General features: G+C 34.5%; 1 protein-coding gene across 1 annotated transcript in view; it reads left to right on the top strand.

The window, feature by feature from the left end:
- Positions 1-6,278: 6,278 nt before the first annotated feature.
- LOC149302391 (collagen alpha-1(XII) chain-like) overlaps positions 6,279-14,347 on the top strand; it is a 76,651-nt gene continuing 68,582 nt past the window's right edge. Inside the window, exons 1-6 of the mRNA XM_089482457.1 lie at positions 6,279-6,351; positions 11,722-11,838; positions 12,391-12,534; positions 12,863-12,922; positions 13,610-13,873; positions 14,102-14,266. Of these exons, the coding sequence (XP_089338583.1) occupies positions 6,279-6,351; positions 11,722-11,838; positions 12,391-12,534; positions 12,863-12,922; positions 13,610-13,873; positions 14,102-14,266 (823 nt within the window). The remainder of the gene's footprint in view (positions 6,352-11,721; positions 11,839-12,390; positions 12,535-12,862; positions 12,923-13,609; positions 13,874-14,101; positions 14,267-14,347) is intronic.

Below are 14,347 nucleotides of genomic sequence, written 5' to 3'. Positions count from 1 at the left end.
ATGTGTTGTGTTCCTCTAGCATGTTACGCGCATAGAATTTAAGTTTCTTACTGAGTTCATTTTGGGACTTTGTGTGTAATTTAAGAAGTATTTTTGGATGTTTTTCTATAGGGGTGGTCAATCTGATGTAATCCAGGTGTTGGAACTGCAACTCTGATCAACCATGGCCAAAAGAATGGGGATGGTGCGAGTTTTACCGGTTTTACACAAAATTAGTACCAATATAATATATTTGCAATTACATTTCAGAGCTACCTGCATGGGTAGGCGAAGTACCTGGACACCAAATAATTTGAATGAGGACATGCAACCCCTTGGGGAAGGGGCTGCTGAGTAACCCCCGGGTGGGGGTATACAATTAGACATGGTACCCTGGCAATAACACTAACTATACCAGAACATCTGGCCATCTTGTTACTGAGAATTGTGTCCCACAATGTTGGCTGAGCATAATGGGAGTAGCAATCATCCCCAACATTGTGGTTCTTATTCCAGAATCATAGTCATAGTGGTATACATTGTTTGCAGGACCATGGAAGGGTTAAAAGGGTCCACAGCACCCTTGCTATATCAGCTTTCAAGAGAAGAAGAGTTTCTGTGTGGCCACCCTCCTCTTGAGATGCACATTCCTGCGGGGTATACGTTATCATGGTTTTATCAACAGTCAGTGAGGTCATTTCCTTTAAACAGTGTCCACTAAAACCAAACTTTTGTGGTCACAGTGCCCCCCTTGCTATGTAATCATCTTCTGGGGATGAGTAGAATGCAGGGCATTATGAAGAAGACAAATGATTAGGATGAGAGAAGCCTGTCAAGATCAATCATTTACTTGGGCTTTTTTCTCCTCTGGTGTCCCTCACATGCTATCCAGGTCCTTGCCAGCTACAATGCACCCAGCACCCCATTATATATATGTACTACAACTCCAAACATGCTCATCCAACTTGCATCTTTACTAAGAAGGGTAGGGTTTGTAAAGCAAAACACATACACTTACACACACTTACACACAAACACACACACACACACATCTATATCTATCTATATATATATATAGATGTGTTTGTGTGTATATATATATATATATATATAAATGTATGCAAGATCAGCATGTAATTGTGAATCAATTAGTAATAATGTAACTATATGAGATTTGTATTTGCTTAATCATTTGACACATTTGTCACACTTGTCTAGTATCAGTTCCCCACTGTGCATATGAGAACACAATTTCCTTCCAGCACCTCTGCTTATTTTTCCAGTATTTCTCCAGCAAACGAAGGAAGTGGATGTTAAGTTTCTGGGTCGGTGGAAAGTTTAAAAAAAAAAGAAAAGAAAGAAAAACCTCAGAGAAATAGGCTGCGAAAATCATTGCATCTCCAAACAATTTACTTTTATTAGTTCTACAAATGTTCAAAGCCCCTGCCAAATAAACCTGCAAGGCGCAGCATTTGCGTGGAATAAGCAGACAGTTACTTAATGGAAAACCTGGGAGATGTTTAACCCACTATAAGAAACCTCATACAATCCTATATATAAGTGTGTGTGTGTGTACGTGTGTGTCTCCATGTGTATGTGTGTGTATGTGTGTGTGTGTGCAGTTTGAAACATTTTTTTTTCTCTCCCATTGTTCATCCAGCTTGAGAAATCCCTTTGTAAAGCAGCCAGGGAAACCTAAGAGAACTTCCAGTTTCCTTCCAAGTGTGGCTGCTCTTTTTTGGATCTGAGTAGACACAGAGGACCCCCTGGCATTAGTACTTGAGCAGTGATCATGGAGAAGGAATTTTGAAAAGTATGTGGAACTTTCCAAAAAAGTAAGAGTCCCCCCTTTTTTTCCAGCCCTCCCTCCTTCTACACCACCTCCATCCAAACCCCCCACCCCATACAGAAGCATTGCCTCTATCACTCAGTGGCAACAGTCCACCTTCCTCAGCTATTTCGTAAGAGTTTACGAGATTTGGGAACAGCCCTCTCTTAAGGAGCAGATTGGGGAGAGGAGCTTTTCACTCCAAAGAAGACAGTCCATAAGCAAGGAGCATCTCTGGTAGCCACCAGGAGGAGACCCTGCGCATCTCATCCCACTGCTGGACCGCGAGGAGGTACCAGGAGCAGGTCTCTGCTCCAAGAGGGGCAATTATGCGCTATAGGCCATTTAGCTTAGAAAGGGAACATCATTGTGGTTTATTTCGTTTAGCTAAAGGTTGTGCAGGACATCACCCATCCTGAAACCTGTAATTAACCATCAGCTATATCGCAAGAGTCTTATACAACGTAGGATTCTTTGGGGAGTTCATAGCAAAAGACTAAAACTTTAATAATTTCTTACACCTTATTGTTTTTTTTAGCTAAATTGATATGGTTATAAAACGATCACTGAGCTATATGTTGTTTTATGTAGTTCTCTTTTATCTTGGTCAGTGAAAAAAATGAGTTTAGACACATTATAGGTAATTATATTAGAAGAAATGAAATGCCAAACTACTGGCAAGCAACCTTAGATATGCTGGAGCAGGCTGACTGCCACTCCCATCAGCTGCAGCTAGCTGAGATAGATTGAATATGATGGGAGTTGTAGTTCACAACAGCTGGGAGTTATAGACTTCATTAACTGGTGTATCAGGAACTATTGTTTTGGGCTAGTTGGTTAACTCAGGGTTAAAATACCAAGGTTTTACTGTTTCTTTTTGCAAGGAAGTGTTCTGTTTTATGTGTCTTATGCTTGATAAAAGTTGAATATAAACTTCACTAGCTTCTCTATCAAAGTTATATAGTGGTGTTATCCTGATGAATGGGATCTGTGTTAAAGGAAAGTCTAAATGTGCAGTGCCATGTATTCTTAACTGATTCTGAAAAGATATTATTGGGAGCTGGAATGTATTTTTTCTAGATGAGGAGAGAGAATCCAGGTGAGGAGGATACTGTAGAAAAGATTAGATGCAGGCACAGGGAGATCAGGGAGAATGTGGAATGTAAAATCTTAACTCCAGCAGAGACATTAGAAATGTGAATTCTAATTATTGAATGTATTGTTTTAATAACAACTAATAGCTTAAGGCTGTGTGTGAAATAGAGAAATAAAAAATAATGCCCACATAGAGAATATATATATATATACGGTATATATATATATATATATATATATATATATATATATATATATATATATATATATATATAGATTAAATAGACATACAGAGTATGATAATTAATTCAGTTATGGACAGCTGATACAGTTATTTTCCACTTACTCTGCTAGAGCAGATTAAGCCAAGTGCTGCAATTTAGGCCCCCCTGGTAACAAAGGTGTTAAAAACAGAAATCATATGGAAGATGACTTTGGAAAATTCAAATGATTTATTATAGGATCAGCAAACGTCGGTCTGTAATAAAGAGCTGACCGTCTGGAATTCTTTGTGCATGCAATCATACTTACACTCCAGCCAGGAGTGCTGCTCTGAAACACATTACCCTACACCTTATTGGAAATTATCATTCTAATCAGCCTTGTACCATATGGCCTACGTCTATTTGATTATTACATTTTTTTAAAGTTTTGTTTTAGATCTTTTTAGATACAATTTTTTTATATATTCAATTATGATTACAGTAAAAATCATAGTTATCGTTTTAATACTAATGCATATTCACTGTTTAGTTCTGTGTACAAACATATAAAGCATATTTAATTTTCTTACACTATACAATATTATTGTGTTTATTCTTAAAAAAGTGTTTGGGTTGATCAGTATATATATATATATATATATATATATATATATATATATATATATATGAACCAGACTTCTCAAAATACTGTCGTTTCCATAAAAAGAGTGTTAAAATGAAGTAGGAAACTAAAGCAAACGTTTTTGGCAGAAGGCAAACCCATCATGGGAATCTGTTTTATTTCAGACACAGTCATCTGTTTCCTGGCCAATAGGTGTCGCTGCGAATCAGAAATAATGGAAAAAAAACCCTTTTGTTATATGATACATGTTATAGATAATTTCAAAAGTTTAGAAAAGAATGTTAAGCAGTAACATGTAAAATAGAAGAATATGCATATATCATCAAGGCCAGATCTACTGAAATACTAATGGGGGCTACTTAAAGGTAGAGTTTACAGAAGAGTTTGCAGGAGAGTTACTGTTTTAACTCTTTCACCTCACTATTTGTTATAAAGGGCCAAACAGTGGCACATTTCTGCAGTAAGAAGGGATGGGTTGGCCCTGCATCATGTATGATGTAATGAGTGACATATATCTATGCTTTAACTATACATTATTCAGGGCCTGCCAATTTTTCTCTTGTAGCAGAAACTCATTGGGGACTATACCCACAGCAGATGGAATGTAACATTTTCTGAATGTAAATTCTCCAAATTTACTGTGACTAATTTGCATCACCGAGTTTGTTACACTCTGGATTCTCTTGCTGTTGTGATTGTTTTTTTTTGTGTGGAGTCAAACAAGACTTGTATTGAGACCATGTAGCTAACTAAAGGGGTAAATGCTGTGAAATGTGTCTGTGTGCTCTCTGCCCACCTGGTTTATTAGGATGGAACATGTCATACTTGTCACTTTTTATGTCTGCTCGTGTTTATATTGGCTGTCTGGAATGTGCTGTTGAGCATGGGGAGAAAAAGGTTAATTGCAATGGAAACACATGATTAAGAGACATCTGTGTAATGGTTTTTATGGGTTTACCATGTGGCTTTAACCCTTTGCGCTCCAGACATACTGACAGGAAATGTGCTGCCATCTTCTCTAGTGTTAAGTGATAGCACATTAGATCTGGATTAAACTGAAGTAGTGCAGGATGTGTGTGAACCAGATCCCATTTGCTAACGGGCACACCGGGCTCTAGGCTGTTCTGTTCTTTTAATGACTTTTGCATTCTTTACCTAGCATACCCTTATTGTGTCTGGTTGAATGATTACAAAAGGAAATCTATACTGTGACCCTTAATCCCACAAATTCTACATTTGTATTTCTGCTAAAACTACATCTGTGGCAGTAATCAGAGGAGGGGGGGTTATAATCCACAGATGACTCCCTTGAGAGCATTACATCATGGCTGTACTTTCCTTAGGGTCCAAAGGGTTCCTTAATCCTGTTGGTGGTAGAAAAGCTAATGATTCATGTTTCCGACCATATCAGAATTACAGTAGTTTATGTAGCAAGGGAGACTTTATATTGGCAGCTGTAGGCTATTCAATGGCTGTATCCAGAAGAAGCTACTTTTAAGCCACACCTAGACTTTACTGAGGAATCCAGGATCTATGGATGAATGCTAAAACAGTCATATGCTGGCTGAGACTAATGGGAGCTGTGGCACAAGAACAGCTGTATTAGAGTAATGCTACTGGACACCCTACTGTGGGCTAAGAGTTATTGTCTTTAAAAAGTGAAACTGTGATTAGTTGTCAATTGTTACAATTTATCAGGCGTAGACATTACTAAATTACTATCACTTTTAATTAACTGTATTTTACTTAAATTAAACTTTTATTCAAGTTTACATTTTTCGTTGACTGCCCAAATTTGGAAGTTTTCGTTTTTGTAACAATTTGTGGATAATTCCATTTTTATTCAAAAACACTGGTTAGAGTTTCAGTTACAGAATACAATACTCACTGTTCATAACTTTGATTACTGATCCTGGTGATACCATTCCCAGGCGTATGAATAACCTATTCAATAACATGTCCAACTTCCCAATATGTGATTTATCATGTCAAAAATAGTTGGCCAACTATATGTCTATATATAATTTGTTTAAAAGGGTGGCATCTCTCATTGACAAGACAATCGGTAAAACCATAAAACATGCCTAGGCAATTCATTAAGTCTTTATTGAAAATACAAAGGTTCTATTGTATTTTTTTTTGCATATGTTATATGTAAACCCAGTGTCCTTGATTCTCCTTTATTACTGGAATATATTTCAAAAGAACTTGTGGTATTCCATTTTTTTTTGTTATTAAGCTGTCTCCACCACTGAGGAGTGAGCTCAGCTTCCATCCAGCTACTGATCATCTGCACATAATTAAGTCAGACATCTAGGTTGGAATTGTGTATCGGACACGTTACCACAAGCATTGGCTCTCTGGAGCTTTGTGGTAGTCTGCTTTGAATCCAGGGCTAGCACTTTCCGAGATCACTAGACTCTAACATTAAAATACTACAGTAATGTTTCATTCTCTCCCTTAAATATTATTCTTTTTTTTTTTCGCTTTCAGATCCATTCATGTTGTAGTGACCTGATAACGCAGAAAAATGAAAATACGGCTTTGCTCAGCAGTGACAGCACTCTGTGCTGTCCTGCTGCTATCTTCTATAGAGGCTGAAGGTAACACAATTTTTTTAATGTACACAATGACTGGTCCTATAGAATGGTGAAGACCTTTCTCCATCCTCTATTTTCCACTTATTTCCTCCTCTTTTGTTTGTCTCTTCTTTTGTCCACTCATGTCTTGTTTATGTGTATAACCTTTTTTTCTCCCAGAATACAACTCAAGTGCCTTTTCTCTGTAGAGAATATTTCACAGAGAGATACACTTGGCAAGGGTTCACACTTCAAGAAGTAATGCTGAGGATAAAAAGAACTTGTGTAAGCTTGAACATAATATAAAGATTTTTTTCTTAAGAACAGGAGCCCTCTAGCACTGCCACTCCTCCTACTTGGCATCCAAGCAGTGTGAAAGCTAAAACATTTTAATAAAGGATTTTATAAAGTATGCGTACATGTCGTTCTTGTTTTTTTTCTGTTAGGATTGCAGTTGCAAAATGTAACTTTTGTGATCGTTTTTGTTATGTTATCTTAATACAGTTTGGGATGTTATTGTCACGTGATGCTATTACTTTAAGTATAATGCAAATTTTTCAATGTTTTCTTACCATTATGTGGTTCTTTGCAGGACACAACATATTTAACGACTACGTTAGAAACAAATATTATGTGAAAATGTAGAAAACAAGATTTTTTTTTACATTTTTGCACAGATTTAATATTCTATCCATAGACCATAACAGTTCATTAAACTCCCCATTGTGCATGATGAGGACATCTAATAAGGGTGTGCAGACATAGCCTTTCCATGATATGCGGTATTACTATTAACCTCCAATGGTTAGGGTGAGATAGTTGATTGGAGCATTGCTTAATGTGGATTTACTAGGAAGAAAAATAAAATAATAATAAACATTATATTTATTACAGGATAATGGTCTGTGTAGATTTTGTGATTTTTAATGATTCAGCATAAAAAAGACTTTCAGCTTAGTAGTTTCTTAAATTGTAGGTATTTTTATATAGTGCAAACCTCATCTTATCTCTTCTACACTAGTTATAATACTTTCCCAATTCATCAGATGCTATATATTGATCAACTAATAAACCTTTAGAGTGTAAGCTTGTGAGCAGGGTCCTCTTTACCTAATATATCAGTTTGTCTTGGTCTGTCAATTCTAGTTTTGTCATACCCCCTTGAATTTATGCATTGTATAATGTGTTCCATACATTGTTGGCGCTAAAGAGATAAAAGAAGTAAGTCATAGGTATAGTGGTAGATATTATGCCGAAGAAACAGGTAAATAAATAACTTTTTTAAACCTGTGGAATTTAAAGTTATAGTTCAGACCTGAATAGTTTAATACTACAGAAGGCTTCCTCTGAGGCACTGCTAGATAACAAGACAGTCTTTGTTTAAAAGTCATTATTAATCTTTTCTATTAGACCAGAGAGTGCTGAAAATATTTGTTTCTACATACCGTGTACAGTATAAGATTAAATTACACTAATTTAATGCATATATATTATATCATAATATATATATATATAGTATAATATATATTATATCATAATATATCATAATATATATAGTGCCAGGTGTGTGCTTTTATTGGTTATTCTACTCTATTCTAGTTCACTGATTAATCATCCAATTATGGAGGTTGTAAGACATACTGAAATAAATCTTTCAGAGTTGATTGACAAACATGGTAATAGTGCAAATGTTCCTGTTTTTTTTTTTGATTGATCAATATGTATTAGTGATAATTTTCCTTCAACAGTTCTTGGATCTGTTATGAACACACATTGTTTCTGCTTTTAATCTCCAAAACATTTTGAGTGCCATAGAGGAATAAAGAACACATTTTATTTCCCAATACCTTGGCTCTCAAAACATTAAAGGTTACCATAATAAAAGAAATCATAAAAAAATACGTTTATTATGTGATGATGCTCAAGCTTGCAAGCTGTTCTGTATTCCCGACCATGTCTATACGATTTAATGAAGTGGTATTTTCCGAAATGCTTATACGTAACTGGAATTCCAAAGGAAATGTTGTTCCACAACATCCATATGTTCTTGAACAGGTTTTCAGATTTTTGAGATGCTAAAGATTTTTCCCCACAGTCATCTTTTTCTTGGAATCCGGTCTTTTGGAGTTAACCATTTGGCTGCTACTGTTCTCCAGCAGTTAAAGCCTAAGCCTTCTACAGCAACAGGTCAAATTACTGTACAGGTTGGTGCCCCCTCTTTACCATGTACTGATCCATTTTTTGAAGCATGCTCAGGTCATTTGTGTCTGCCTTTGCATTAAATTTGTCCTGAGCCATTGCTACCGAAATAGTATTTTATAATGATATTCCTTAAAGAAACTCATATTGCTTTACCTAGGGTGACCAAATTGCTCCTTTGCAAGCAAGTCATGTAAAACATAAAAGGGTATCAATGATTCACTACGGAAAGGAGAAATCGGGTCACCCTACAGCCATAAATATAGATACCCAATTATATTTATGCATGCATTTTAGATTACGTTTCTCTAAAGCCTTTGTTCTAACATCTTGCAACTATACAAAAGAATTACAGTTTCAGCCAAGCATGCAATTCATTTTAAAATCTCAGTGCATATGTATGGACAATTAAAAATGTTAATAACTACTTAGACCTGCTAAAAAAAAAAGAAAAAAAAAAGTATAGACTGAAGATAGTCCAAAATGGACTAAGAGGGTGGGGAGTTTTAATATGAGGCACCTAAAGGAGAAGGATCCCTACTATAGAACTGATGTTTAAAAACAAATGCATAGAAAAAAGTTATTAAACAGATCATATTTTTCCTAGTACTACTATCATTCACTTTAACAACATAACTAATTCACTTAAATACTTGACATAATTACATGATAATAACAGTTTAACTACATCAAAAGTTCTTCTATAACATATAATTTCCCCATGCCTTAAAAACTATCTATATTTGAGATTAAACTGCAGGTAGATGAAGTAGTTTTTTGTCTTTGCTTTATAAAAGTCCCTGAAAAACTCAACCTCAGTCGCAAGCAATGTCCATGTCACCCATAAAATATGTGAAGTAATGGAAAAAAAAAACAGGACTAAAACCAGTAAAATCAAACAGATGTCAGGAAGTTTAAATGTATAATTTAGTGCAGAAAGAAAATAAAAGCACAAAAGAACACATGTGTAATAGAAACAGAGAAAGAGGGAAGTATAAAAATAAGTGGTAGGGTATAAAGATTTTATCAAATACGTATGCACTGAAAAGATCAAAAGTGCATGACAAAAAACCTTTATATATAGAAATATGATGTAAACGTGATTAATATCAGTGCATGAACAAAGATTTTGCTTTCAATTTATATAATGCTCTGTTCTGTGTTTCCTAAAACTTATGGTGCCCAAAGTTTACTTGATTTCATAAGATTAAAGCAGCCATTTCAGATTTCAGATGATATGCAGTCCTTAGTCGTTAGAATTGTATATAATAAGTACTTATGGCTCAAAGTGCACCTAATCTATATGGATGTGCGCTTACATCCTCATGGATACATCAATGAGTAGTTGCCATTTGTTGCATCTATCCTATATTATAACTAATATAAAGCATGTTATATTTATGAAGTGGTTGAGATTAACTAGTCATAGGGCTGTTTGGGTCATAATCCAATAATAACCCTATTGCTTCTTGACTTTGCCCCATCCAGAAAAATAACAATGACGCTAACCGTATTCACCTATGTGAGTTGAGGTTTACATCATCCTCATTGTAAATTAGTAAAAATAAATAAATATACATTTTGACTTTGATGATGTATGCACTGACAATAAAAATACAGAATATTTGTAAAACTAAGATTTTACGTTCAATGATCGGATATAGCTCAGGGCACAATGTAAGTAAGTCAACCCTCTCCATGACATTTCTATATTTAAATAGTTATTTAGTCCTCATTCCGAGTTTGTAGGTGACTTTAATAAAAGTTTCTGTAACTCACAACTACTACTATGCACTGATGATTATCTTGATTTTCTCGAGTTGTAAAGAGTGAATATCATTATAAAATAAGGCACAAAAAGTCTGTGTGTAATGCACTTTGTACATGGAGGCTTTTGTACATTTTGGAGAGCTCAAACAAATGGAAATTTCATGTATTTTTGCATGATGTCATGAAATCAACTACATGCAAATCCCTTTTTTTTACTATTCAATCATTCGTGTCATTGGCTCTTCTGATTTTTTTTCCTGTATGCAGTTCAGTGTGGGTTCAGAGGCCCTCTCCACCCTTTACTCACAGTTTCCTAAATAAATGTGCATCGATATGCTCTGGTTTTGTGTCTCCATCATTAACCAGTGTTTTTGTGACTATCCATACTGGCATTTTGACGTCAAAATGCTGTTTTGAGTATGGAGCTCTTGCATACTTGTTGCAAACTTAGTACTCATTCTTTCGCACAAACCTATTGTACAACCAGATCTACCAAAAGGATGTGTCTATAGGTTAAATAACGCCAAATCCCCATTCAGCTCACGTTATAATTGCACATATAGTCATTCTTGTTTCTTTTGTAGTATCTATAATTATTCAGAAAATGAAGAATCATTTTATAATTACCTAAATGTAATTACTAAAATACATTGTTATAAATTTGGTCATACGTGAGCTTAAATTCTAATGTTGGAGCAGTCTTTATAATGGAAATAATATATTGAATATTTTAGCCTTCAATGAATGGGATGTATTTATTTACTATGCTTATCAAGATTACAGGTCTTCAAAAGTGCCATAGTACTGACTTGGATAAAATAAATGGCACTGTTATACAAAAGTATTATGGCAAATAGGCCACTCGAGGCTTCTTGCTCTATTATAGAGTCATCCAAACAAGGAACTGGCATGATCTGCACTCAGCATGTACGAAATATTCATTACTTGTCATATCAAATAATTTCACATCTTGTGACTCTGTGATTTTACCTGTTCTTAAATGTGTTTCTAATGTGCTTGATTGTGCTAGTCATTCTTGGATGATACTCAAGATGTATGTGTTTGTTTCTGTACTGTTGCATTGTAATTTGTATTATGTGTTTTTGTTATTGTTAATACTTGTCAGCTTCACTTGAACGATTTCCAACAATACTTTGCCATGATGTTGGAAATGTATGCAAAGCGGTGCTTTGCAAGCTGTGCTTTATGTGATTGCATATACTCTGCTGGCTTTCTGATTTTGGATGATCCCTCCTGATTTATATAGCCGATGCCATGGCACCCTATGAAGTATGTTTGACATAGCATGCCGTAATGTGTTGGCTAGCACATTGCTTGGCATAAATGGGTGCCATAACATTTGCTATATGTGTATATATAAATATGTATCTTATACTAATGTGTATTTTCTATGTATTCTTGCAGTTGGTCCTCCTACAGAATTAAACTTTGAAATAGTAAATGAGAACACTGTTCGAATGTCATGGCAAAGGCCAGCTGAAAGAATAAGTGGTTACAGGATAACATTGGTCCCTACAGTTGGTAAGTTATATATTTTAACTTTTTTGTTGTGCATTGACACTTTAGCATTTAACTTCCACAGCGAGAACACTGTACCCGACACTCAATTTTTAAAGAATGTGTTTCCTTTAGTTGATATATAAATACATTATATATATATATATATATATATATATATATATATATATATATATGTAATACTGTATATAAATGTGATTTTTTTTTGTAATTTCATCATAATTTCAATGGCTAGTGATGCCTCTTCTTCTGGGTTTATGTATATTATTGGAGATGTTATGAGATTCAGATTGCCTTTATTATGAAGAATCATCTTGCTTTTATTAAGAAATGTATCATTATTTCTAAGATTATAACCAAGCAGAATCCAATGTATACTGCATGTATTGGAGTAAAATGATTTTATTTAACAATTTACTGAAAACCATGGAAAAACAATTTTGACGATTTTGAATAATTAGAAACTAAAGTTGCATTAAAAGAGTCTAAATATAACTTGCAAAGCTTTTCTGTTGTATAGTTGTCTGATATCAGCTTTTGTATATTGTTTTCCAGATGGACCAGCAAAAGAACTGGATCTGCCAGCATCAACAACCCAGACTATATTGACCGAGCTCATACCAGATGTAGAATATGTTGTAACTATAGTGTCTTATGATGAATCAGAGGAAAGTTTACCTGTATTTGGACAACTTACAAGTAAGTATTCAATAGATTTCAATTATATATATGAAAAAATTGTGAGGTAGCACAGTGGAAGCCAATATTTGTCCAACCAAATATTCCCAATTCCTAACCAAATACCAAGAAAACAAATTAAGTTCCCCTCTTTTAATTGTTTCCAATGAAATACCATTTACATTTGCGATTGAAAGTAATGATTGTTTGATAAAGCTCACACGAATTCAATGGTTTAGATTGGGAGCAATGTCTTCTTCTGGTAATATATTAAGTTTATGATCAGATTAAATCGCTTGTATATTGGCATGTATAGAATAGTTCCTCATCATGATATTTTTCTTTTCAGTTCAAACAGGAGGTCGTGTGACAATTGATGAACAGAAACCTGTAGTTACCGACCAACCACGTATGTGCTGTATACATATTACTTTATATAACATGATATAACCTTATCTATCTCGACATTTATTAATAGGGTGTCTCCCACTCCCACTGTATAAATAAATGGAGCTTTTACCAAGGTCATAATTGAAGAAGGGGGAGATATCCGATGGAAATGTTACTGTTATTTGAATGATTAGTTCATGTAACTAGTGCTTCTTACTTAGTTACAATTATGTTTTATATGAAGCCACAGAAAACCAATACCAATAAGCTTTAGCCGTCATTTACTAACATTACATATATTAGGTGCATTAACTACTTGTGCTGTGCTCATGATATAAATATATATATATATATATATATATATATATACATACATTATATATACAGTGTATGTTTGTGTGTGTGTGTAGACCCACCAATTCAAGTGCACAGTGGTGTAGCAATTTATGTCACAAGGTTTGTTGTAGCAAGGCCAAAATATTAAAGTGGTCAACGTGGTCAAAGAATCCACGCCTCTGATGCCAAAGAACCTTACTTTGTAATCCCTCTTTGACCTATGTTAGTGGTGTCAGAGGATGTGGTGCTTCTAAAAAGTTTCCCCAAATAGCAGGACAGTTATGGAAGGAATATAAATATTTATATCAACTTGTTTATACATAAATTGTTTTGTATGTATCACTTATGAATATTGGACTTTATTTTTAAGGATGTTCCATTAGCGCCACTGCAGATGTGGTATTTCTTGTGGATGGCTCATGGAGTGTGGGGAGAAGCAACTTCAAATATATTTTGGACTTCATAACTTCCTTAGTGTCTGCGTTTGACTTAGGAGAAGATAAGACTAGAGTTGGGATTGTGCAATACAGCTCTGACACCAGGACAGAATTTAACCTAAACAGATACTTTAAGAAAGATGATTTGTTATCAGCAATAAAAAGAATTCCATACAAGGGAGGAAACACAATGACGGGTAGGTATATAGATATTAATATATTTATTAATATATATTATTTATTTATAAATTAATAATATATAATATAAATAATTTATAAATGATTTATATATTTATATAGTATATGTGTGTTATATGGTATTTTTGGAAGCTGAAATGTGTGTTTGCAAGATTTAAAATTAACAAGCATAACAAATGAAAATATATGAAGTCTCATGTTAACGAGCCTATCAAATTAAATTACAGGTGAGGCCATTGATTATCTCATTAGGAATTCATTTATCGAATCTGCTGGCTCAAGGAAAGGATTTCCAAAAATTGCAATAATTATTACGGACGGAAAATCCCAAGATGAAGTAGAAATCCCTGCAAGGGAACTCCGTGATTTAGGAGTTGAAGTTTTCACTCTGGGTAAGTCACAATAAATCTTTTCAACTGGCTCTACATATTCTCGTAAACTGCAGTGTATTTCTAAATATATATTTAATGTGT

This window comes from Sceloporus occidentalis, unplaced genomic scaffold, assembly GCF_023333645.1.
Source record: "Sceloporus occidentalis isolate IW3139 unplaced genomic scaffold, rSceOcc1.0.p SCAF_19, whole genome shotgun sequence".
In the NCBI taxonomy this organism is placed as follows: domain Eukaryota; kingdom Metazoa; phylum Chordata; class Lepidosauria; order Squamata; family Phrynosomatidae; genus Sceloporus; species Sceloporus occidentalis.
The sequence above is the reverse complement of the archived record's forward strand: the minus strand, read 5'-3'. Positions and strand labels throughout refer to the sequence as shown.